At 42.5% G+C, this 25,776-nt stretch overlaps 1 protein-coding gene across 1 annotated transcript; it reads left to right on the top strand.

The window, feature by feature from the left end:
* The first annotated feature begins 332 nt into the window (after positions 1–332).
* Positions 333–3,854, top strand: LOC135538510 (epidermal growth factor receptor kinase substrate 8-like protein 1). The gene is made up of 3 exons (XM_064964405.1): positions 333–535; positions 1,088–1,220; positions 3,327–3,854. The coding sequence occupies exons 1-3, from the start codon at positions 375–377 to the stop codon at positions 3,411–3,413; spliced, it is 381 nt and encodes a 126-aa protein (XP_064820477.1). The 5' UTR covers positions 333–374; the 3' UTR covers positions 3,414–3,854.
* The last annotated feature ends 21,922 nt before the right edge of the window (positions 3,855–25,776 follow it).

The following is a 25,776-nucleotide window of genomic DNA, read 5'->3' as shown; positions in this document are numbered from 1 at the left end:
CCTAAAGCTGTGTAGTCCAAGTCAATGTAGTCAATGTAATATCTAACCCTAAAGCTGTGTAGTCAATGTAATGTCTAACCCTAAAGCTGTGTAGTCCAAGTCAATGTAGTCAATGTAATGTCTAACCCTAAAGCTGTGTAGTCCAAGTCAATGTAATATCTAACCCTAAAGCTGTGTAGTCAATGTGTAGTCAATGTGTGTGTGTGTGTGTGTGTGTGTGTGTGTGTGCGTGTGCGCGTGCGTGTGTAGTTGTGTGTGTGTGTGATTGAATACATGTTTATAAGTGAGAACATGCTTGTAACAGTGTGTGTACACAGTATGTGCACATTCTTAACTGACATTAAATGTGTGTGTGACCCCTGTACACAGGCTTTATGGTGAACGATGAGCTCCTCCAGCGGCTGGCCAACGGCAGGGCGGGCTCCATCCGTCCCCTAGTGATCCCCCGCACCACAGACACCTCGGCCCCCCTGGACTACCACTCCCCTCCTGCGGAGGTAGAGGGCTGGCTGAGAGGGAAGGGCTTCACTGAGCCGTGAGTGGGTGTAGTGGAGCTAGTTCAATCTACTACAGTATACTTGATATACACTATACTTCTGTCTCACGTCTATCCTTTCTAGCATGGCCATAATAAAGACCACCTTACCTTACTCTGCCCTATCTCTCTCTCTATTCAGGACAGTAACACTTCTGACCACATTACTCTGCCCTATCTCTCTCTCTATTCAGGACAACAACACTTCTGACCACATTACTCTGCCTATCTCTCTCTCTATTCAGGACAGTAACACTTCTGACCACATTACTCTGCCCTATCTCTCTCTCTATTCAGGACAGTAACACTTCTGACCACATTACTCTGCCCTATCTCTCTCTCTATTCAGGACAGTAACACTTCTGACCACATTACTCTGCCCTATCTCTCTCTATTCAGGACAGTAACACTTCTGACCACATTACTCTGCCCTATCTCTCTCCATTCAGGACAGTAACACTTCTGGCCACCTTACTGTCCCTTATCTCTCTCCATTCAGTACAGTAAACACTTCTAACCACCTTACTGTCCCTTATCTCTCTCTCCATTCAGGACAGTAACACTGCTGGGGAGACTCACTGGTGCTGAGCTCTTCGCCCTGAGTAAAGAGGACCTACGTATGTTTTCACCAGAGGAGGGTGCCAGAGTGTACAGCCAGATGATGGTGCAGAAGGCTTTACTGGAGGTACAAGCAACCCTATTAACTCGCAACCCCATTGACTGGCAACCCCATTGACTGGCAACCCCATTGACTGGCAACCCCATTGACTGGCAACCCTATTGACTGGCAGCCTCATACACTGGCAACCCCATTGACTGGCAACCCCATTGACTGGCAACCCCATTGACTGGCAACCCCATTGACTGGCAACCCCATTGACTGGCAACGCTATTGACTGGCAACCCTATTGACTGGCAGCCTCATACACTGGCAGCCTCATACACTGGCAACCCCATTCTCATCGCAACTCTTATAGTGTTGTATCAAAACACATCACTTCCTCAGTACTCCTTTTATTTCTCCTTTCCCTCTTTCTTCCTTCTCTTCCGGTTGACACAACTCTCACATTATAGATAGATCATTGGTTCCCATGCTTTTTTCTCTCTTCTCTTGTCTCCCTCCTTCTCTCCTCTCTCTCCTCTTCTCTCCCTCCTTCTCCTCTCTCTCCTCTTCCCACCCTCCTTCTCCTCTCCCCTCCCTCCTTCTCTCCTCTTTCCTATTCAGTTTGACTGGGAGTCTCTGGGAGTTTCTGGGTGTAGCTGAATTAATACTTCTAATGATGGACTGATGTTAGATGTGTAACACATGTATCTCATACAAAATATTGTTGGAAGGTTGTTTAAAATGTCAAGTTAAAAGGACTATACTTCCTGTTTATTTAATGAAGGGAGTGAAGTGAGTCATTTTCCATTTTGGAATCTAACCAATATATTGTAGAACTTTAATTCAACACCTAGAGACATCCTCAAGAGGTTCAGACCTATTGGTGTAATGGTTAGGATGTTAGCTTGACAGTCACTGGACCAGGGTTAGAGTCCCGGTTTGGGCTACCCCTGAATTTGCTACACTGTGGCCAGGACTACATGTCAGAAGGGGGATGACTCAAGGAAGGCACCTCCATCGGAGAGGTGTGTACACATGAGGGACTTGGTAAAGCGTGGGGATACACTAGAAGGAAGGGGCTAATGACCGTTATGCCAAGAGGTCTGAACCTCTTGACGAGGTTGCTAGGTGTTGGCTGGACTTGGGTTGGAGTCCCAGTCTGGGCTTCCCCCTGAGTTCACTACAATATCACAGCACATACTGTCTCACTGGAAGTGAGAGTAGTTCACTCACATTTTATAATCTGACCAACCTGTAGTGACTTGACCTTTCATTACTGTGCTTTGCTACAGACAAGAGGCTAACGTTAGCATAACTACTAGCTCCCTAACTCAGCAAAGTAACTACTCCCTAACATCAGCAAAGTAACTACTAGCTCCCTAAGCAAAGTAACTACTAGTTCCCTAATGTTAGCAAAGTAACTCTACTAGCTCCCTAACGTCAGCAAAGTAACTACTAGTTCCCTAATGTTAGCAAAGTAACTACTAGCTCCCTAACGTCAGCAAAGTAACTACTAGCTCCCTAACGTTAGCAAAGTAACTACTAGTTCCCTAATGTTAGCAAAGTAACTACTAGCTCCCTAATGTTAGCAAAGTAACTACTAGCTCCCTAATGTTAGCAAAGTAACTACTAGTTCCTTAATGTTAGCAAAGTAACTACTAGCTCCCTAATGTTAGCAAAGTAACTACTAGTTCCTTAATGTTAGCAAAGTAACTACTAGCTCCCTAATGTTAGCAAAGTAACTACTAGCTCCCTAACGTTGGCAAAGTAACTACTAGTTCCTTAATGTTAGCAAAGTAACTACTAGCTCCCTAATGTTAGCAAAGTAACTACTAGCTCCCTAACGTTGGCAAAGTAAACTACTAATGTTAGCAAAGTAACTACTAGCCCTAACGTTGGCAAAGTAACTACTAGTTCCCTAATGTTAGCAAAGTAACTAGTTCCTTAATGTTAGTTACTAGCCCTAATGTTAGCAAAGTAACTACTAGTTCCCTAATGTTAGCAAAGTAACTACTAGCTCCCTAACGTCCGGCAAAGTAACTACTAGTTCCCTAATGTTAGCAAAGTAACTACTAGCTCCCTAGCGTTAGCAAAGTAACTACTAGTTCCTTAACAGACTGTATTTCTTCCTTTCTTTAGTTCCTTAATGTTAGCAAAGTAACTACTAGCTCTCTCCATTTCTATTAGGATGTCCGCAAATCTACAGAGCTGGAGACAATGATGGAGAAACAGAAACAAAAAGCAGACTTCCAGCTGGAGAGCAGGAGGCTGTGACCAAGAACAAGCAATACACATGTATATCACTGAAACACAGATATCACTGGTTGATGGATGCCAACACAATAACATTACTGTCACTGTTTAAGAGGACACACAAACTCACAAACATTGTCTGTATGGAGACTCTGATACAGAGATTTCACTTTTAAAGGGTAGTTCACCCAAACTATAAAATTACTTGCTTTCTTAAGGCGTCCGCATGCTTCCCAGCCAAAACAGTTCGGAACAGTTTGTGCTTATATTATGATGACATTTTGTGACGTTGTTTGTTTTGGACATTGGTGAAGGTTGTTTAGGCTGTTCAGGCACAACATTTTTCTGGATGCAAGCAGAAGTTTTGAGCCGAAGTCTACGCCCCTTCGTCTGTGATTGGTCAACATTGGGGATTTTCAATAAAGTCTTTGTTGTCATTCAATGAGAAATGACTCATTTTCATGCAAGAGTTTTCATTGAGAAATACTGCACCAAACATCTTTAGATGGACAATTGCATGACTAAGATCTCCTCTGAAAAAATGTCAAAATTAATGACAGATTTCTTGAGTTACAGTATCTTAGAACAAATCTGACTATTTTGAGGAGGTGTATACTGGTTACGGCATCTCAAAATGGACCAACAGTACTGTTGCCGATTTTTTTTGTTCAGTTCGGCTAGCCGAGTTCAGCTAGGCGCCAGCCAAACTGAAGCCTGCTGACGCCTTTACCCTGTAAGCAGTCTATCACATTTTAGGAGAAGACCCAGAAGCATACAGTGTCGAAGTAACACAAGTTTATTATTAGAACAGGGGGCAGGCAAAACAACAGATCAAGGGCAGGCAGAGGTCAGTAATCCAGATCAGAGTCCCTAAGGTACAGAACAGCAGGCAGTCTCGGGGTCAGGGCAGGCAGAGGTCAATAATCCAGATCAGAGTCCCTAAGGTACAGAACAGCAGGCAGTCTCGGGGTCAGGGCAGGCAGAGGTCAATAATCCAGATCAGAGTCCCTAAGGTACAGAACAGCAGGCAGTCTCGGGGTCAGGGCAGGCAGAGGTCAATAATCCAATCAGAGTCCCTAAGGTACAGAACAGCAGGCAGTCTCGGGGTCAGGGCAGGCAGAGGTCAATAATCCAGATCAGAGTCCCTAAGGTACAGAACAGCAGGCAGGGGGTCAGGGCAGGCAGAGGTCAATAATCCAATGTGGTGTGACAAGGTACAGAATGGCAGGGTCAGGGTCAGGGCAGGCAGAAAGGTCAAAAACTGGGGAAAACTAGAAAACCGAAACTAGAACAAGACAGGAGCAAGGGGAAACGCTGTAAGTTTGATGAACAAAGCGAGCTGGCAACAGACAAACAGAGAACACAGGTATAAATACACTGGGGATAATGGGAAAGATGGGTGACACCTGGAGAGAGGTGGAGTTAAGCACATTTCCCCAGGTGGAACAGATTAGGGTATGACACGCATAGGTTATATGTTAATGTTGCACATTTCCCCTGCTTCTGTTTGACCTGGTTAGGGTTAGACAGGATGACTTCAAGGTTATATGTTAATGTTGCACATTTCCCCTGCTTCTGTTTGACCTGGTTAGGGTTAGACAGGGTGACTTCAAGGTTATATGTTAATGTTGCACATTTCCCCTGCTTCTGTTTGACCTGGTTAGGGTTAGACAGGGTGACTTCAAGGTTATATGTTTAATGTTGCACATTTCCCCTGCTTCTGTTTGACCTTGTTAGGGCTAGACAGGGTAACTCCAAGGTTATATGTTAATGTTGCACATTTCCCCTGCTTCTGTTTGACCTGGTTAGGGTTAGACAGGATGACTTCAAGGTTATATGTTAATTTAATGTTGCACATTTCTGCTGCTGCTGTTTGACCTGGTTACGGTTAGACAGGATGACTTCAATGTTATATGTTTAATGTTGCACATTTCCGCTGCTTCTGTTTGACCTGGTTACGGTTAGACAGGATGACTTCTAGGTTATATGTTAATGTTGCACATTTCCCCTGCTGCTGTTTGACCTGGTTTGTGTTAGACAGGATGACTTCTAGGTTATATGTTAATGTTGCACATTTCTCCAAATATGGAGGGAATAAGTAGGACACCCGGGAATCCTCCAAGTAGGATTTCTGGAAAACCTGGGAATTTGGGTAAAGTTACCAGAATTCTGCAACCCTATTCGGCAGCAGGTAGTCTAGCGGTTAAGTGCATTGGGCCAGTAACCAAAATATCGCTGGTTCAAATCCCGACCTGACAAGGTGGAAAAATATGACATTCTGTCCTTGAGTAAGGCAGTTAACCCCCCAACAACTGCTTCCAGTGTACCGATGACATGGATGTTGAATAAGGCAGCCCCCCCCACCTCTCCAATTCAGTGGATGGGTTACATATGGTAGGCATGCTTCGGTTCACCGTGTTCAGTTTTACAACTGACTAGGTAGCCCCCTTTCCCTCATATAGTAACTTCCATCAGGATATCCTTCCTCCTCACACATAACAACATGGTGGTGTTCATTAGACTTAGACAGGATGAGTCCTAGGTTATATAGTAACTTCCATCGGGACCTTCTTCCTCCTCACACAGAGTCATAACAACATAGTGGTGTTCATTAGACTTAGACTTAGACAGGATGAGTCCTAGGTTATATAGTAACTTCCACCAGGACCTTCTTCCTCCTCACACAGAGTCATAACAACATAGTGGTGTCGTGTCTCGTGTCTTTGGCTATGCCGGATCAAATTGTATGACACGCGATTCTATAAAATCATTTCTCTGTAATTAATGTTACCTGATTAAGCTAATCAGGTCAATAATTAACTAGAAAATCGGGCACCACGAAAAAATGTTTATATAGCTGTTATCTTCCGAATAAACTCTTTAAGACCTAGTAATCTTTTACATCAGCAGCAGTCGATATTTAATCCTCACCTTATTTAGTCTCATCTGAAAGTTGTACATTCTTGGTTATCTTTACGAACCCTGGCTAACAAGTTGAATCAGCAATACAAAATTTGGTTTAATTATTTATTTACTAAGTACCGAACTAATCACACATAATTACATATACACAGAATGAATCATGCATTGATGGACCTGGTGAACAGAGCCGATATAGCGGCTGGTTACACAAAGAAAAGGGGAGGAGGGTTTGAGTGAAAGAGCAGGAAGACTGAGGAACAAAGGAAGAAGCTATGCTATCGTAAATACAGTATCTTATGCATTCTAAATTACAATTTGAAAAAGGAGAATGCAAAAAATATTTACTCTGAGCTGCGCTTTGGTCGGTTGGTCGTAGATGGAAGGCCTTGCTGTCCTTTGAAGAGTGTCTGGTGGTAGAATGGATACTTGGTAGTACCGTCGTCGAGTGGTAGAACAGATTCTCTGTCGGTCCACTCTTAACCCTCGTCTACAGTTGCTGCGCTAACGCGACGGCTAGGAGGTATCACTCCTTTAGTAAATAAGAGTTCAAAGTTCATACCAAGTTGCCATACTTTAAAGCTCATGCTATATTCTGGCTGGTATAGTCGAAATTCATCCTTTCGGGCGTGTTGACCGTCATCTGTTGTTTGGGATAATTATCATTGTTTTAGTTTACTGCGGAGCCCCTAGCCCCACTGTACATGCCTTAGATACCTCCTTTGTCCCACCTCCCACACATGCGGTGACCTCACCCAGCATAACCAACGTGTCCAGAGATGCAACCTCTCTTATCATCACTCAGTGCTTGGGCTTACCTCCACTGTACCCACACCCCACCATTCCACTGTTTGCACATTATGCCCTGAATCTATTCTACCAAGCCCAGAAATCTGCTCCTTTTATTATCGGTCCCCAACGCACTAGATGACCAGTTTTGCTAGCCTTTAGCCGTACCCTCATCCTACTCCTCCTCTGTTCCTCGGGTGATGTGGAGGGTAACCCTGGCCCTGCGTGTCCCTAGGCACTCATTTGTTGAATTCTGTAATCGAAAAAGCCTTGGTTTCATGCATGTTAACATCAGAAGCCTCCTACCTACGTTTGTTTTACTCACTGCTTTAGCACACTCTGCCAACCCTGATGTCCTTGCTGTGTCTGAATCCTGGTTTAGGAAGGCCACCAAAAATTCTGAGATTTCCATACCAAACTACAACACTTTCCGTCAAGGTAGAACTGCCAAAGGGGAGGAGTTGCAATCTACTGCAGAGATAGCTTGCAAAGTTCTGTCATACTTTCCAGGACTATGCCCAAACAGTTTGAGCTTCTAATTTTAAAAATGAATCTCTCCAGAAATAAGTCTCTCACTGTTGCCGCCTGGTCACCAAAAGCACTCACAAACTTCTACAGATGCACAATCGAGAGCATCCTGTCGGGCTGCATCACCGCCTGGTACGGCAACTGCTCCGCCCACAACCGTAAGGCTCTCCAGAGGGTAGTGAGGTCTGCACAACGCATCTCCAAACTACCTGCCCTCCAGGGCACCTACACCACCCGATGTCACAGGAAGGCCATTAAGGTCATCAAGGACAACAACCACCCGAGCCACTGCCTGTTCACCCCGCTATCATCCAGAAGGCAGGTCAGTACAAGTGCATCAAAGCAGGGACCGAGAGACTGAAAACAGCTTCTATCTCAAGGCCATCAGACTGTTAAACAGCCACCACTAACATTGAGTGGCTGCTGCCAACACACTGACTCAACTCCAGCCACTTGAATAAAGGGAATTGATGAAAATGTATGTAAAATATATCACTAGCCACTTTAAACAATGCTACTTAATATAATGTTTACATACCCTACATTACTCATCTCATATGTATATGTATATACTGTACTCTATATCATCTACTGCATCTTTATGCAATACATGTATCACTAGCCACTTTAAACTATGCCACTTTGTTTACATACCCTACATTACTCATCTCATATGTATATACTCTACTCGATACCATCTACTGCATCTTGCCTATGCCGTTCTGTACCATCACTCATTCATATATCTTTATGTACATATTCTTTATCCCTTTACACTTGTGTGTATAAGGTAGTAGTTTTGAAATTGTTAGGTTAGATTACACGTTGGTTATTACTGCATTGTCAGAACTAGAAGCACAAGCATTTCGCTACACTCGCATTAACATCTGATAACCATGTGTATGTGACATACATTTGAATGAAGCTCCCAGCTGTGCCCTGGAAACCATATGTGAATTGATTGCCCCGATCTATCTTCAAAGTTCGTTCTGTTAGGTGACCTAAAATGGGATATGCTTAACACCCCAGCAGTCCTACAACCTAAGCTAGATGCCCTCAATCTCACACAAATTATCAAGGAAACCACCAGACACAACCCTAAATCCATAAACATGGGCACCCTCATAGATATTATCCTGACCAACTTGTAATACAAATACACCTCTGATGTTTTCAATCAGGATCTCAGTGATCACTGCCTCATTGCCTGCATCCGCTATGGTTCCGTGGTCAAACGACCACCCCTCATCACTGTCAAACGCTCCCTAAAACACAGGCCTTTCTAATCGACCTGGCCCAGGTATCCTGGAAGGATATTGACCTCATCCCGTCAGTCGAGGATGCCTGGACGTTCTTTAAAAGTAATTTCCTCACCATCTTAAATAAGCATGCCCCTTTCAAAAAATGTACAACTACAGATATAAAATGTACAACTAACAGATATCGCCCTTAGTTCACACCAGACCTGACTGCCCTTGACCAGCACAAAAACATCCTGTGGCGGACTGCAATAGCATCGAATAGTCCCTGTGATATGCAACTGTTCAGGGAAGTCAGGAACCGATACACACAGTCAGTCAGGAAAGCAAAGGCTAGCTTTTTCAAACAGAAATTTGAATCCTGCAGCTCTAACTCCCAAAAGTTTTGGGACACTGTAAAGTCCATGGAGAACAAGAGCACCCCCTCCCAGCTGCCCACTGCACTGAGGCTAGGCGACACGGTCACCACCGATAAATCCATGATAATCAAACATTTCAATAAGCATTTATCTACAGCTGGCCATGCTTTCTTCCCGTCTACCCCAACGCCGGCCAACAGCTCTGCACCCCTCGCAGCTACTTGCCCGAGCCTCCCCAGCTTCTCCTTCACCCAAATCCAGATCGCAGATGTTCTGAAAGAGCTGTAAAACCTGGGCCCGTACAAATCAGCTGAGCTAGACAATCTGGACCCTCTCTTTCTAAAATGATCCGCCGCCATTGTTGCAACCCCTATTACCAGTCTGTTCAACCTCTCTTTCTTTTCGGCCGAGATCCCTAAAGATTGGAAAGCTGCCGTAATCATCCCCCTCTTCAAAGGGGGTAACACCCTAGACCCAAACTGTTACAGACCTATATCCATCCTGCCCTGCCTTTCTAAAGTCTTTGAAAGCCAAGTTAATATACAGATCACTGACCATTTCGAATCCCACCGTACCTTCTCCGCTGTGCAATCCGGTTTCTGAGCTGGTCACGGGTTCACCTCAGCCACGCTCAAGGTACTAAATCATATCATAACCGCCATCGATAAAAGACAGTACTGTGCAGCCATCTTCATTGACCTGAAAGCCAAGGCTTTTTTTTGTCAATCACCGTATTCTTATCGGCAGACTCAATAGCCTTGGTTTCTCAAATGACTGCCTCGCCTGGTTCACCAACTACTTCGCAGGCAGAGTTCAGTGTGTAAAATCGGAGGGTCTGTTGTCCAGACATATGGAAGTCTCTATGGGGGTACCACAGGGTTCAATTCTCGGGCTGACTCTTTTCTCTGTATATATCAACGATGTCGCTCTTGCCGCGGGTGATTCCCTGAGCCACCTCTACGCAGACGACACCATTCTGTATACATCTGACCCTTCTTTGGACCCTGTGTTAACTAATCCCCAAACAAGCTTCAATGCCATACAGCACTCCTTCCATGGACTCCAACTGCTCTTAAGTGCTAGCAAAACCAAACCGCACCCGCCCGCCCGCCCGACTAGCATCACTACTCTGGACGGTTCTGGTCTAGAATACGTGGACAAATACAAATACCTAGGTGTCTGGCTAGACTGTAAACTCTCCTTGTCAACTCATATCAAACATCTCCAATCCAAAATCAAATCATCGATGTGGAAAGGGGAGGCTCCCTCTGTCCATGATCATCTCCTTAGTTTTGTTGGCATTAAGTGAGAGGTTATTTTCCTGACACCACACTCCCAGAGCCCTGACCTCCTCCCTGTGTGTCCAGTGTGTGTGTGTTTTTGTGTATGTCCAGTGTGTTTTTTGTGTGTCCAGTGTGTTTTTGTGTGTCCTGTGTATGTGTCAAGTGTGAGTGTGTGTGAGTGGTGAGTGTGTCCAGTTTGTGTGTGAGTGGCAAGTGTGTCCAGTTTGTCTGTGTCAAGTGTGTGTATTTGTGTGTGTGTGTGTGTTCAGTGTGTATTTGTGTGTGTGTGTCCAGTGTGTGTGTGTGTCCAGCATGTGTGTGTGGCCAGTGTGTATTTGTGTTCAGTGTGTGTGTGGTGCATCTGAACCGTTCTCACAAGGGTGCAGGATCACAGAAAGAGACAGACAGAGTTACCATGGTTATTATTTACAGGAATAAACTGGCCCAAACTGGTGTGTGTGTGTTCCTCCATGTATTTAAATGTCATATTTAAATTTCAAACATAAAACACATGATTAGAGTGAAACATTATGTTGTGTTTGACACAGGGACCACCTGACACAGGGACACTGAAGAGTCATACGAAACATTAAACCCTGGATAGAGGGGCTCAGTAAATGTGGTGTGGAATGTGTACAGGTGGGTCAGTGTGTCAGAGGAGACTCTGTAGAAGGACAGAGTGCCGGCTGGCCAGTCCAGATACACTCCTACTCTGTGGGAGCTGGAGCAGGGGACGACTATGGTAGTGGGATTATTATTGTGACAGGCAGAGTAACTGTTGTCAGAGCAGAACAGACTCCAGGACTTGTCATTGGATCCAAGCCCACAGTCCTTAACCCTTCCTCTCCTGTTGATTCCTTTATATGTCACTCCTACATTAGCCTCTCTCCCACTCCACTCTACCTCCCAGTAACAGCGCCCAGTCAGACCCTCTCTACATTTAGCATTTACATTTAAATCATCTGGGTGATCAGGATACAGCTGCTTCTTATCCATGTCACCTTTCTGTTTTTTCAGACAAATTGGTGAATTCACCTTTTGACATCCAGTGGAACAGCCACTTTACAATAGTAGAAATCTAAATCATTAAGAATGTTGGTGAGAAGGATTCATTTATCCTAGATGTTCCTAGGTATTCCTTGAAGAGGTGGGGTTTCAGGTGTCTCCGGAAGGTGGTGATTGACTCTACACAGCACCTGGCTCCAGTAGTCAAATCACTCTGGGTGATCAGGATACAGCACACTTCTCTATCCTCCATGTCACCTTTCTGTTTTCCTCAGACAGAGACATTGTCAAAGTTTTCTACACTTTGTGTCTCTGATTTCTGTGAGAACTACAGCTTATATTTAATATGACCAATATTAGAAATCATCATCATCATTGACATTAGAATGTTAACTAATTTTTCAGTCAATTCATTTAATGTAGATGTTTCTAGGTTTCAAAAGAAGGTTTCATGTAACTTCCAGGCTTGTTGAACGGTTATATGTTATACTGAACAGGTAATATAAAATACATTTATTCCCATTAATTACACACACACCTGTATGAACACACACACACACACACACTTATGTAGCACAAATACACCACACACATACACAGACAAGCACATTGTCAAAGCAACTCATTTACATTTGGAGTCATCTGATTTCTGCTTCTGTAGAACTACAAATTATGAATTTAATATGACCAAGTAAGTAATGATTTACTTTGACTGAACTTGAATTAAGATTTATTCTTAGTCATATATTCCTTCACATTTCCCAAGCCCTGGTTTCAGAGGTGGGGTTTCAGGTGTTCCCGGAAGGTGGTGATTGACTTGCTGTCCTCTCCACCATGTTCCACACTGTGGAGGGGCAGAAGAACAGACACTCATTGAGTGATACATTTACACACACACACACACACACACACACACACACACACACACACACACACACACACACACACACACACACACACACACACACACACACACACACACACACACACACACACACACAGCATATAACTTTGTCCAAGTGGGGGTAAGAATGTTTGGCTTAAAACCTGTCTAGCGGAACCCCACCTCAAAATTCCGCTGAAAAAGCAGTGCGTGAAATTAATTTTTTTTTGGGGTAAATATGTACCTTTCACACATTAACAAGTCCAATACAGCAAATGAAAGATAAACATCTTGTTAATCTATCCATGTTGTTCCGATTTCAAAAATTATTTACAACGAAAGCACCACATATGATTATGTTAGGTCATAGTCATGTCACAAAAACACACACAGCCATTTTCCAGCTAAAGAAAGGAGTCACAAAATGCAGAAATATAGATAAAATGAATCCCTAACCTTTGATGATCTTCATCAGATGACACTCATAGGACATCATGTTACACAATACATGTATGTTTTGTTCGATAATGTGCATATTTATATCCAAAAATCTCAGTTAACATTGGCGGGTTACGTGCAGTAATATTTTGATTACAAAACATCGGGTGATTTTCCCAGAAATACTCATAATAAACATTGATAAAAGATCCAAGTGTTATTCACAGAATTAAAGATAGACTGATCCTCTATGCAACCGCTGTGCCAGATTTGTAAAAAACTTTACGGAAAAAGCATAATCTGAGAACGGAGTTCGGCACCTGTTTATAAACAATTAGACAATTCCGCCATCTTGGAGTCAACATTAGTTAGAAAAACCACTATAAATATTCACTTACCTTTGATGATCTTCATCAGAAGGCACACCAAGGAATCCCAGTTCGACAATAAATGACTCATTTGTTCCATAAAGTTCCATAAAGCCCTTCATTTAGCGTGTTCAGCCCAGTAATCCATCTTCATGGAGGCGCGACTATTTCCTCCATGACAAAAACTCAAAAAGTTCCGTCACAGGTCGTAGGAACAAGTCAAAACATGTCTGCAATCAATCTTGAGGATGTTTTTAACAAATATCATCAATAAGGTTCCAACCGGAGAACTTCATTGTCTGAATAAAAGCCCTGGAACGAGTGGATATTCTCTTTGAAGCGTGCTTCATGAGACTGAGGCGCTCTGACAGACCCCTCACTAAAAGGGGTCTAATGAGCCCCTCCTTTATAGTATAATCTTAAAACTAGGGTCTAAAGACGGTGACATCTATTGGAAGCCCTGGGAAGTGCATGCACATCCATAACTATCAGGGATTTAAATAGGCTCTGCTTTGAAATTCGACTTCTCACTTCCTGTTTGGATTTCTTCTTAGGTTTTTGCTTGGCATACGAGTTCTGTTATACTCACAGACATCATTCAAATAGTTTTAGAAACTTCAGAGTGTTTTCTATCCAATACTAATAATACTATGCATATATTAGCATCTGGGACAGAGTAGGAGAAAGTTCAGTTTGGGGATGCAATTCATCAAAAAGTGACATATGCTGCCCCCTAACCTAACAGGTTTTATCTAGCCTGATAACTTAAACATGTCTGATATGAACATTGATATAAACACTCTACATACTTGAGTTTCTCCAGTCTGCAGTGTGGATCCTCCAGTCCAGCAGAGACTCCTGAGTCTCCTGGGTGATTGTAGCTCAGGTCCAGCTCTCTCAGGTGTGAGGGGTTTGACTTCAGAGCTGAGACCAGAGAAGCACAGCCTTCCTCTGTGACTAGACAGCCTGACAGCCTGCAAAGAGTAAAATAATTTTAAATTCACACGGCTATTCTTTGGTGGTAAAAATCTTCAACATATTCAGATATATCAGTGTCCTGAAACCTGCCATATCTATTCATAAATGTATATAATATTACAAATGACAAATTATCAAAGTATTGCCTGTAGAGAAAAAAATACGAAGTACACATATGTCACCTTTTATTTGACGGTATTGTCATACATATCTATTTAACTGTTTCAGAATGAAGCACATTATGAATCTACTCCCCCATTTGAATGAGTCATACGTATTCTGACCAATTCACTCATAGTATATTAAAGTAATCAAAAGTATAGTATTTGGTCCCACACTCGTTGGCTGCATTAGCAGTTTGTTTTGGTTGTGTTTTGGGTTATGTTTTGCCCAATAGTAACTGAATAGTGGATGATGACTAGATTAATCTTCTGTCTAAGTGAGTAGATAACATGTTTCTAAACACTACTAAAATATGATATAATTAAGAAAAATAGGGAATCAATCGTGAAAACAGAGGCTACAATAAAACAGCTAACATCTCACCATTATAAATAACAGAGGGGGCATGTGTTTTATTTATGTAATCAGGTAGGCTAGTTGAGAACAAGTTCTCATTTGCATCTGCGACATGGCCAAGATAAAGTGTAGTAATTCGACACATACAACAACACAGAGTTACACATGGAATAAACTAAACATACAGTCAATAATACAGTAGAACAAAAGAAAACAAAAAGTCTATATACAGTGAGTGCAAATGAGGTAAGTTACGGAAATAAATAGGCCATGGTGGCGAAGTAATTACAATATGTCTCTGTAACGTTTTCATTCATCAATTACAATTAATTCATGTTTATTCATAATCATGGTAGCATCCACATGAATGGGGCGGCAGTGTAGCCTAGTGGTTAGAGCGTTGGACTAGTAACCGCAAGGTTGAGAGTTCAAACCCCCGAGCTGACAAGGTACAAAATCTGTCCTTCTGCCCCTGAACAGGCAGTTAACCCACTGTTCCCAGGCCATCATTGAAAATAAGAATTTGTTCTTAACTGACTTGCCTGGTTAAATAAAGGTAAAAAGAAAAGTGTTCAGAAACATTTTATTCTTACAATACAAGTGAAGTGACTCCAAAATGACACAAGATATTATTCACCATTCAGTCTCTATTGGAAAAAACATCACCCAAAACAAACTGCAAATGCCTTCAACAAGTTTGTAGAACCACATCACTGCAGACAAGGAATATACACTCAACTTTTGACTATTTTAATAATACAATAAGTGAATTTGTCTAAATAATTACAACTTCTTCAAATGGGAGAACTAGATACGTAAATTGTATTCAGTATACAGCCCACATCATTCCTATTTTGACATTGAAGCTAACATTCTAAACAGCTCTATACTCCAGCGTTTTAGATCAAATGTTTCATTTGAGGTGACAGTATAATGTCACTTTTTATTTCAGGGGATTTTCATACATATCTCTTTCACCATTTAGAAATGAAAGAACTTTATGTATCTTCTCGCCCCATTTGAATAAGTCTTAAGTTCAGAAACCAAGTCACGTATAGTGTATTTGTCACGGTCGTCTGATGAAGAAGGATCGGACCAAAGCGCAGCGTGGTAAGTGTTCATGATTTTTATTAAAACTGAACACTAGAACAAAAATGACAAAGAGCAAACCGACAACTAACAGTTCTGTCAGGTGCAGAAACACAAAACAGAAAACAACTACCCACAAAACACAGGTGGGAAAAGTCTGCCTAAGTACAGTTCCCAATCAGAGACAACGATAGACAGCTGTCCCTGATTGAGAACCATACCAGGACAAAACACAGAAATACAAAACATAGAAAAATGAACATAGAATGCCCACCCAAATCACACCCTGACCAAACCAAAATAGAGATATAAAAAGCTCTCTAAGGTCAGGGCGTGACAGTATTAAAGTATTCCTGTAGTTGGTCAACAAGTGATAACTGTTCACCAGATCCACGTGTCTACCAGGCACACATAGTCCACATCATATGTGTTTGGAAAGTGAAGCTTACCATTTTAAATTTGGTGCTATGCACACACACACACACACGCACGCACACACACACGCACACACACACAGGGAGGGAATGGTGTGTTTGTTTAATATTGTTTTAGGACTATGAAAATGGAAAAAAGGATTAGTCTATGGATTATGAAAACAACCTAAATAAATTGGAAAATGGGATAGGAAAAATGACTAGAGACAGTGGTCAGCTCTGGTCTTTGTGATGCTGACTTCAGAAAAAGAGCTGGATGTGTTTGACCTGAAGAAATACTCCAGATCAGAGGAAAGTCCTCTGAGGCTGTTGCCAGTGGTAAAAGCCTCCGGAGCTGCTCTGTGAGTACATAAAATGACATTTAAAACCTCTTGGTACTAGGGGGCAGTATTTTAATTTTTGAAAAAAAACCGTTCCCGTTTTAAACGGGATATTTTGTCAGGAAAAGATGCTAGAATATGCATATAATTGACAGCTTTGGATAGAAAACACTCTAACATTTCCCAAACTGTAAAGATATTGTCTGTGAGTATAACAGAACTGATGTTGCAGGCAAAAGCCTGAGAAAAATCCAATCCGGAAGTGCCCCAGGTTTTGAAAGCGCTGCGTTCCAATGACTCCCTATTCAGCTGTGCCATCAATGAGCTTACGCTTTTTACGTATTCCCCAAGGTGTTAACAGCATTGTGACGTAGTTTTACGCATTTCTGTAGAAGAATAGCCGTAGGCGGGTAAATTGCGTAAGTGGTCACATGGTGGCTCCGAGAGAGTCTCGCGTAAAATACAGAGGTAGCTATTACTCCAATCGGTCCTACCGAAAAACTAATTGTCCCGACGGATATATTATCGAATAGATATTAGAAAAACACCTTGAGGATTGATTATAAACAACGTTTGCCATGTTTCTGTCGATATTATGGAGCTAATTTGGAATATTTTTCGTCGTTGTGGTGACTGCAATTTCCGGGCGATTTCTCAGCCAAACGTGAAGAACAAACGGAGCTATTTCGCCTACAAAAATAATCTATTGGGAAAAAATGAACTTTGGCTATCTACCTGGGAGTCTCGTCAGTGAAAACATCCGAAGTTCATCAAAGGTAAACGATTTAATTTGATTGCTTTTCCGATTTCCATGACAAGGTTGCCTGCTGCTAGCAAGGCTTAATGCTATGCTAGGCTATCGATAAACTTACACAAATGCTTGTCTAGCGTTGGCTGTAAAGCATATTTTGAAAATCTGAGATGACAGGGTGATTAACAAAAGGCTAAGCTGTGTCTCAATATATTTCATTTGTGATTTTCATGAATAGGAATATTTTCTAGGGATATTTATGTCTGTTGCGTTATGCTAATTATTGTCAGGCAATGATTGCGGGTTTGGGAATATCAAGAGGAAATTATTATATATATATTTTTTTCCCACCTTTATTTAACCATGTAGGCTAGTTGAGAACAAGTTCTCATTTACAACTGCGACCTGGCCAAGATAAAGCAAAGCAGTGCGACACAAACAACAACACAGAGTTACACATGGAAAAAACAAACATAGAGTCAATAACACAATAGAAAAGTCTATATGTAGGTTGTGCAAATTAGGTAAAATTAGAGAGGTAAGGCAATAAATCGGCCATATTGGCGAAACAATTACAATTTAGCAATTAAACACTGGAGTAATAGATGTGTAGAGATGAATGTGCAAGTAGTGCAAAGGACCAAAAAATATATATAACAATATTGGGGTGAGGAAGTTGTGTGGGCTATTTACAGATGGGCTATGTACAGGTGCAATGATCTGTAAGCTGCTCTGACAGCTGATGCTTAAAGTTAGTGAGGGAGATATGCATCACCAGCTTCAGTGATTTTTGCAATTCATTCCAGTCATTGACAGCAAAGAATTGTAAGGAAAGGCGGCCAAATGAGGAATTGGCTTTGGGGGTGATCAGTGAAATATACCTGCTGGAGCGCGTGCTACGGGTGGGTGCTGTTATGGTGAACAGTGAGCTGAGATAAGGTGGGGCTTTACTTAGCAAAGACTTATAGATGAACTGGAGCCAGGGGGTTTGGCAACGAATATGAAGCGAGGGCCAGCCAACGAGAGCGTACAGGTCGCAGGGGTGAGTAGTATATGGGGCTTTGGTGACAAAACGGATGGCACTGTGATAGACTGCATCCAATTTGCTGAGTAGAGTGTTGGAGGCTATTTTGTAAATGACATCGCCGAAGTCAAGGATCGGTAGGATAGTCAGTTTTACAAGGGTATGTTTGGCAGCATGGGTGAAGGATGCTTTGTTGCGAAATAGGAAGCCGATTCTAGATGTAATTTTGGTCTGGAAGGAGAGTTTATAGTCTAACCAGACACCTAGGTATTTGTAGTTGCCCACATATTCTAATCCAGAGTCGTTTAGAGTAGTGATGCAAGACGGTCGGGCAGGTGTGGGCAGCGATCGGTTGAAGAGCATGCATTTAGTTTTACTTGCATTTAAAAGCAGTTGAATGCCACAGAAGGAGAATTGTATGGCATTGAAGCTTGTCTGGAGGTTAGTTAACAGTTTCCAAAGAAGGGCCAGAAGTACACAGAATGGTGTCATCTGCGTAGAGGTGGATCAGAGACTCACCAGCAGCAAGAGCGACATCATTGATGTATACAGAAAAAAGAGTCGGCCCGAGAATTGAACCCTGTGGCACCCCCATAGAAACTGCCAGAGGTCCGGACAACAGGCCCTCCGATTTAACACACTGAACTCTGTCTGAGAAGTAGTTGGTGACCCAGGCGAGTTGAGAAACCAGGGCTGTTGAGTCTGCCGTTAAGAATCCGGTAATTGACAGAATCAAAATTCTTGGTCAGGTCGATGAAGACGGCTGCACAGTATTGTCTTTTATCGATGGCGGTTATGATATAGTTTAGGACCTTGAGTGTGGCTTAGGTGCACCCATGACAGGCTCGGGAAACCTGATTGCATAGCGGAGAAGGTATGGTGGGATTCTAAATGGTTGGTGATCTGTTTGTTAACTTGGCTTTCGAAGACCTTAAGAAAGGCAGGGTAGGATAGATTTAGGTATTTAACAGTTTGGGTCTAGAGTGTCTCCCCCTTTGAAGAGGGGGATGACCACGGCAGCTTTCTAATCTTTGTGGATCTCAGACTATACGAAAGAGAGGTTGAACAGGCTAAATAATACTACTGATGATCATTACTGTATGAAATACTAAAGTGTTACCCATTATTTATCTGATCACTCTTCCAACATTGATAAACATTTGATAAGTCCAGAGGCTCCAACCAGACCCAGACAATAGTCCCCAGTACCCAGCTGTCAGAGGCTCCAACCAGACCCAGACAATAGTCCCCAGTACCCAGCTGTCAGAGGCTCCAACCAGACCCAGACAATAGTCCCCAGTACCCAGCTGTCAGAGGCTCCAACCAGACCCAGCGAGTAGTCTCCAGTACCCAGCTGTCTGCCTGATCTCTGTATGGACACTCCTCTGAGTTTTATCAGCGTAATGACTCTCTTTGATCAAAAGTTGCCATGAGTGAGACGGTACTTTCAAAAGTTTTTATTGTTCAGAGGTTTTTTAGTTCACTTCCCGGGTTGGGGAGAAAGGGGCATAACTCTGTATTATCCGTACCTGTTGATTACTCTGCTTTGTTAAAATGTTAATCATGACATTACATTAATTGAGAAATAGCAGTGAATGATCTCAATGTCCTCATGTTTTTATAATGTTCTTTCAGCTCTCTGCCAGAGGAGTCTCTCTCTCCTTTATCTCTGTAGTGGATGGTCTACTCTGTTAGAGGATCAGTATCTCTCTCTCTCTCCTTTATCTCTGTAGTGGATGGTCTACTCTGTTAAAGGATCAGTATCTCTCTCTCCTTTATCTCTGTAGTGGATGGTCTACTCTGTTAAAGGATCAGTATCTCTCTCTCCTTTATCTCTGTAGTGGATGGTCTACTCTGTTAAAGGATCAGTATCTCTCTCTCTCTCCTTTATCTCTGTAGTGGATGGTCTACTCTGTTAGAGGATCAGTATCTCTCTCTCCTTTATCTCTGTAGTGGATGGTCTACTCTGTTAGAGGATCAGTATCTCTCTCTCCTTTATCTCTGTAGTGGATGGTCTACTCTGTTAGAGGATCAGTATCTCTCTCTCTCCTTTATCTATGTAGTGGATGGTCTACTCTGTTAGAGGATCAGTATCTCTCTCTCCTTTATCTATGTAGTGGATGGTCTACTCTGTTAGAGGATCAGTATCTCTCTCCTTTATCTATGTAGTGGATGGTCTACTCTGTTAGGGGATCAGTATCTCTCTCTCTCTCTCCTTTATCTCTGTAGTGGATGGTCTACTCTGTTAAAGGATCAGTATCTCTCTCTCTCTCCTTTATCTCTGTAGTGGATGGTCTACTCTGTCAGAGGATCAGTATCTCTCTCTCCTTTATCTCTGTAGTGGATGGTCTACTCTGTTAAAGGTTCAGTATCTCTCTCTCCTTTATCTCTGTAGTGGATGGTCTACTCTGTTAGAGGATCAGTATCTCTCTCTCCTTTATCTCTGTAGTGGATGGTCTACTCTGTTAGAGGATCAGTATCTCTCTCTCCTTTATCTCTGTAGTGGATGGTCTACTCTGTTAGAGGATCAGTATCTCTCTCTCCTTTATCTCTGTAGTGGATGGTCTACTCTGTTAGAGGATCAGTATCTCTCTCCTTTATCTCTGTAGTGGATGGTCTACTCTGTTAGAGGATCAGTATCTCTCTCTCCTTTATCTCTGTAGTGGATGGTCTACTCTGTTATAGGATCAGTATCTCTCTCTCTCTCTCCTTTATCTCTGTAGTGGATGGTCTACTCTGTTAAAGGATCAGTATCTCTCTCTCTCTCCTTTATCTCTGTAGTGGATGGTCTACTCTGTTAGAGGATCAGTATCTCTCTCTCTCCTTTATCTCTGTAGTGGATGGTCTACTCTGTTAGAGGATCAGTATTAACATCGACAAGTCTCTCTCTCCTTTATCTCTGTAGTGGATGGTCTACTCTGCCAGAGGATCAGTCCAGGTGTGCAGCGTGTCAGCAGGTGTTGAGGGATCCAGTCTCTATCACCTGTGGACACAGGTTCTGTAGACCGTGCATCACCAGATAATGGAAGAAACCTGCTCCTTCAGGAGACGATGACTGTCCTCAGTGTAGAAAGAGATCCAGAACACTTCCTGTACTACAGCACCTGAGTGAACCCACTGATACAAGATCTAAACCCTCAGCCATATTTGTTGATGACATGGCAGGTGACCAGAGGTCCCCCTATATAACTCTGTGAGGATACCACTAGCTGGAGTCAGAGTGTGACTGTCGCACCACTACAAGTTATTGTTTAAATGGAATGGAATAGTCCCAAAGGTGCAAAGATCAGTAGAAATCAAGTTCACCTACAAAAATGTACATGGAGTCTTTAACCCAAGTCTGGTATGAAGCTATGATTTCAGGATGTTCAGAACATTCCATTTTCAGATAGAACTGACCTGAAACAGGATACTGGGCCCATATCCACATTGCATCTCATAGTAGGAGTGGTGATCTACGATCTGTCCATATAATCTTATTCATTATTATCTAAACTGATCCTAGGCCTCTTCTGCACACAAGATGATGCACAATAGCTTCAATGAAAACCTTACAATAAAAACATTCTGAATAGAATTCTAGTGAATCCCTTGTCCTTCCAGGTGGTAGACTACTAACAGTAGTATTATAGTGAATCCCTTGTCAAATCAAAATCAAATCATCAAATCATATTTTATTGGTCACATACACATTTGGCAGATGTTATTGCGGGTGTAGCAAAATTCTTGTGTTTCTAGCTCCAACAGTACATAAAATATATAGCAAGTAATATCTAACGATTTTACAATAATACACACAATACACACATCTAAAGTGAAGGAATGGAATTAAGAATATATAAATATTTGGACGGAGCGGCATAGAAACAGTTTTTTAGTCTCTCGGTCCCTGCTTTGATGCTTTTGTACTGACCTTGCTTCTGGTTTATAACGGTGTGAAGACGCAGTAGCTCAGGTGGTTGTTGTCCTTGATGATCTTTTTGGCCTTCCTGTGACATCGGGTGCTGTAGGTGTCCTGGAGGGCAGGTAGTTTGCCCCCGGTGATGCGTTGGGCAGATCACACCACCCTCTGGAGAGCCCTGCAGTTGCAGACGGAGCAGTTGTCGTACCAGGAGGTGATACAGCCCAGAAGGATGCTCTCAATTGTGCATCTGTAAAAGTTTGTGAGGGATTTAGGTGCCAAGCTAAATTTCTTCAGCCTCCGGAGGTTGAAGAGGCGCTGTTGCGCCTTCTCCACCACACTGTCTGTGTGGATGGACCATTTCAGTTTGTCAGTGATGTGTATGCCGAGGAACTTGAAGCTTTCCACCTTTTCCACTGCGGTCCTTCCAGGTGTTAGACTATTAACAGTAGAATTCTAGTGAATTCCATGTCCTTCCAGGGGTTAGACTATCAACAGCGAGTCAGGTGTTCTCTGAATCTGGTCCTGGAGCTACTGGGTGTGAGCTCTGTGGCTATGTAGAGAAGCTACACAAAAATAGACTGTGCCAATGTTTGCTGCTGCATTAAAGAAACTATCACAACAATGAGTTTAATGCTGTTCTAAATGACATTAGAGACAGACTAGTATGTGGGCTACGGAGTGAAGCTACACAAAAGATACTGTTGACTGAAAGTAATCTGACCATGGCAAAGGACATTGAAATCAATGTGTCCATTGAACTAGCTGCTAAAGAGGCTCACCAGTTGATTAATCTAACAAACAGTTGATACATTTTAATCTCATACACAGGCTATACCTTCCACCTAGATAACATAATTTAACAGGCATAAAACCAAGGCTTTTACAGTTACAGAAGTCAACAAATGATAGCACCTGGGTAATAGGAGTGGAACTGGGGGCTACATGGCCTGGGTTAACCTCTACATCACCAGGAGGAGGAGTAGTAGAAGGGTACGGCTAAAGGCTATAAGAACTGGTCGTCTAGTGCGTTGGGGACAGAGAATAAAAGGAGCAGATTTCTGGGCGTGGTAGAATACATTCAAGGCATAATGTACAGACAATGGTATGGTAGGATGTGAGTACAGTGGACGGAAACCTATGCGTTATGTGACAATGAGAGATGTGTTTGTCTCTGGAGGCATCAATTAACGTAGGTGAGGCATGTGTGTGGGTTGGGACGAAAGAGCTATCTAAGGCATTTTGAGTGGGACTGACTGCTCTACAGTGAAATAAAACAATAAAAACTAGCCAAGACAGCAGTAGACAAGGCATATTGACATTAAAGAGAAGCATAAAGCAATCACAGGTGTTGATCAGGAGAGCTAAGACAACAACTGGTAAATGGCGATGAATGGGCAGAGCGGGTCAGTTAGGTACATAAAGGACCTGAGTTCGGCTGGGGCCGACAGGTAAACAAAATGAGGTACCGTGTTATTGAAACAGTCCAGGGGGCATCAGCGGTGTAGCCGAGTGATCATAGGGTCAAAAGAGCAGCAATAGGTAAGTCAGGGTGCTGTTCGGTAGCCACTACTACGCTGGGCAAGCAGGGGACACAGCGTTCAGAAAAGCTAGTGGGCCAGGGCTAGTAGATGGTTCTGAGGCGATATCGTAACAGAATAGCCCTAGAATTAGCCAGTATATGGGCCTAGCTCAAAGCTAGCTGGTGCTTGTTTCAGGACAGAGGCGTTAGCTCACAGTAGCCACTGTTAGTGGCTGCCGGAGTAATGATCCGGTGTAATAATCCAGAGCGGCAGGAATCCGGTGATATGGTAGAGAGAAGCAGTCCGATATGCTCTGGGTTGATATGGCGCTCTGCAGACTGGTAGGTGATTGTCCGAGCTAAGGCTGGCTGATTCCCGGGGGAAAAAAGGCGAGGACCACTAGCCGTGGCTAACAAAGACTATTAGCTAGTTAGCTGGCTAGCTCCAGATGGAAGTTCCAGTTATAAGGAATAAAAATAGCAGATCACATTCGGTGATCTGGCGGGTTGCAGGAAAGCATATTTAGTTCTTACATAAAATAACTTTCTAAGATATATACGAAAAACACTGCCTATTTATAAGGGATAAGACCAGGGATAAGACAAAGACAGATATGCACGTCCTACTGCACTGCCATCTTGGATTTGAAATAAATATCCTTGAATTTCCAGGGCAAAGCTTTGCCCTGAAGCAAGGATATGCATATTCCTGGTACCATTTGAAAGGAAACAGTTTTTGGAAATGTGAAGGGAATGTAGGAGAATAACACATTTAGATCTGGTAAAAGATAATACAAAGAAAAAAACATATTTTAAATGGAAGAGAAAGGCCATAATGTCTTATTCCAGCCCAGGTGCAATTTAGATTTTGTCCACTTGATGGCAGTGTATGCGCAATGTTATAGACTGAGCAATGAACCATTACATTTCTGTTCAAAATGTTGTATCAAGACTGCCCAAATGTGCCTAATTTGTTAATTAATACCTTTTCATGTTCAAAACTGTGCACTATCTTTAAACAATAGCATGGTATTATTTCACTGTAATAGCTACTGTAAATTGGACAGTGCAATTAGATTAACAAGAATTTAAGCTTTCTGCCAATATCAGATATGTCTATGTCCTGGGAAATTTTCTTGTTCCTTACAACCTCATGCTAATCGCATTTGCCTACGTTAGCTCAACCGTCCCGTAGGGGACCCACCAATCCTGAACAAGTTTTAACCCCATAGTATTTCATACAGTAATGATCATCAGTAGTATTACTTAACCCCATAGTATTTCATACAGTAATGATGATCTGTAGTAGTAGAAAGCATCCTGGATCATTTATCATGTCAGACATTTCCCTCTATTTCTTCCCATATCGAACTGCTGTTGTAAAAAGGCTTTATAAATAAATAATTGATATAACGTTGAACCCAACCAAACTCCCAACCAGGCTGCAGTCTGTTACATTCTAACAGTCTATACAAATCTTTGAGGAATTCCCCTTTTCTAATGTATCATGTATAGCAGTAACCTTACTTTGGGTCAAAGGGCATTGGTCCACTGATAACATTCAGAGGATTTTCCCTGGAGCAGTCATAGAGAGAAAGCTGGGTACTGCTCTCTGGGTCTGGGGGTTGGCAGCTCCCTCCTCCTCTCTCTCTCTCTCTCTCTCTCTCTCTCTCTCTCTCTCCTCAGAGACACTCATTTTAGGGGCATGTTCCAACTTCCAGAATTAAAGCGCTATAAAGAGTCACACACACCACTTGGTTGACACACACTTTCTTGATCAAACGTGTACTTACCAGTGTTTATAGTCTATATAAAGACATGCAGTACTACCCAGATTGACACACGATACCTATCTAATAATAACACAAGTTGTCTCTTACTTCAGTATTGTCTCTCTGCTCTGTCTGTTACATTACTGTTCTGAAATACAATACTGTACTGTCCTCTCCAGTTTAGAGTTTATAAGATATCCTGCTCTGTCATCTCAAACTGTATCCCGTCTGGACAGTTTTCTT

The sequence above is a fragment of the Oncorhynchus masou genome, unplaced genomic scaffold (genome assembly GCF_036934945.1).
Source record: "Oncorhynchus masou masou isolate Uvic2021 unplaced genomic scaffold, UVic_Omas_1.1 unplaced_scaffold_974, whole genome shotgun sequence".
Classification (NCBI taxonomy): Eukaryota; Metazoa; Chordata; class Actinopteri; order Salmoniformes; family Salmonidae; genus Oncorhynchus; species Oncorhynchus masou.
This window is presented reverse-complemented; position numbering and strand designations above follow the sequence as displayed.

What these genes read in the sequence shown, in the direction of transcription:
- LOC135538510 (XM_064964405.1), top strand. Translation starts at nt 375, where the DNA reads ATGGTGAACGATGAGCTCCTCCAGCGGCTGGCCAACGGCAGGGCGGGC. An exon ending in GGGAAGGGCTTCACTGAGCC is followed by an intron (nt 536 to 1,087) that starts GTGAGTGGGTGT and finishes CTCTCCATTCAG; the next exon opens with GACAGTAACACTGCTGGGGA. An exon ending in TGCAGAAGGCTTTACTGGAG is followed by an intron (nt 1,221 to 3,326) that starts GTACAAGCAACC and finishes CATTTCTATTAG; the next exon opens with GATGTCCGCAAATCTACAGA.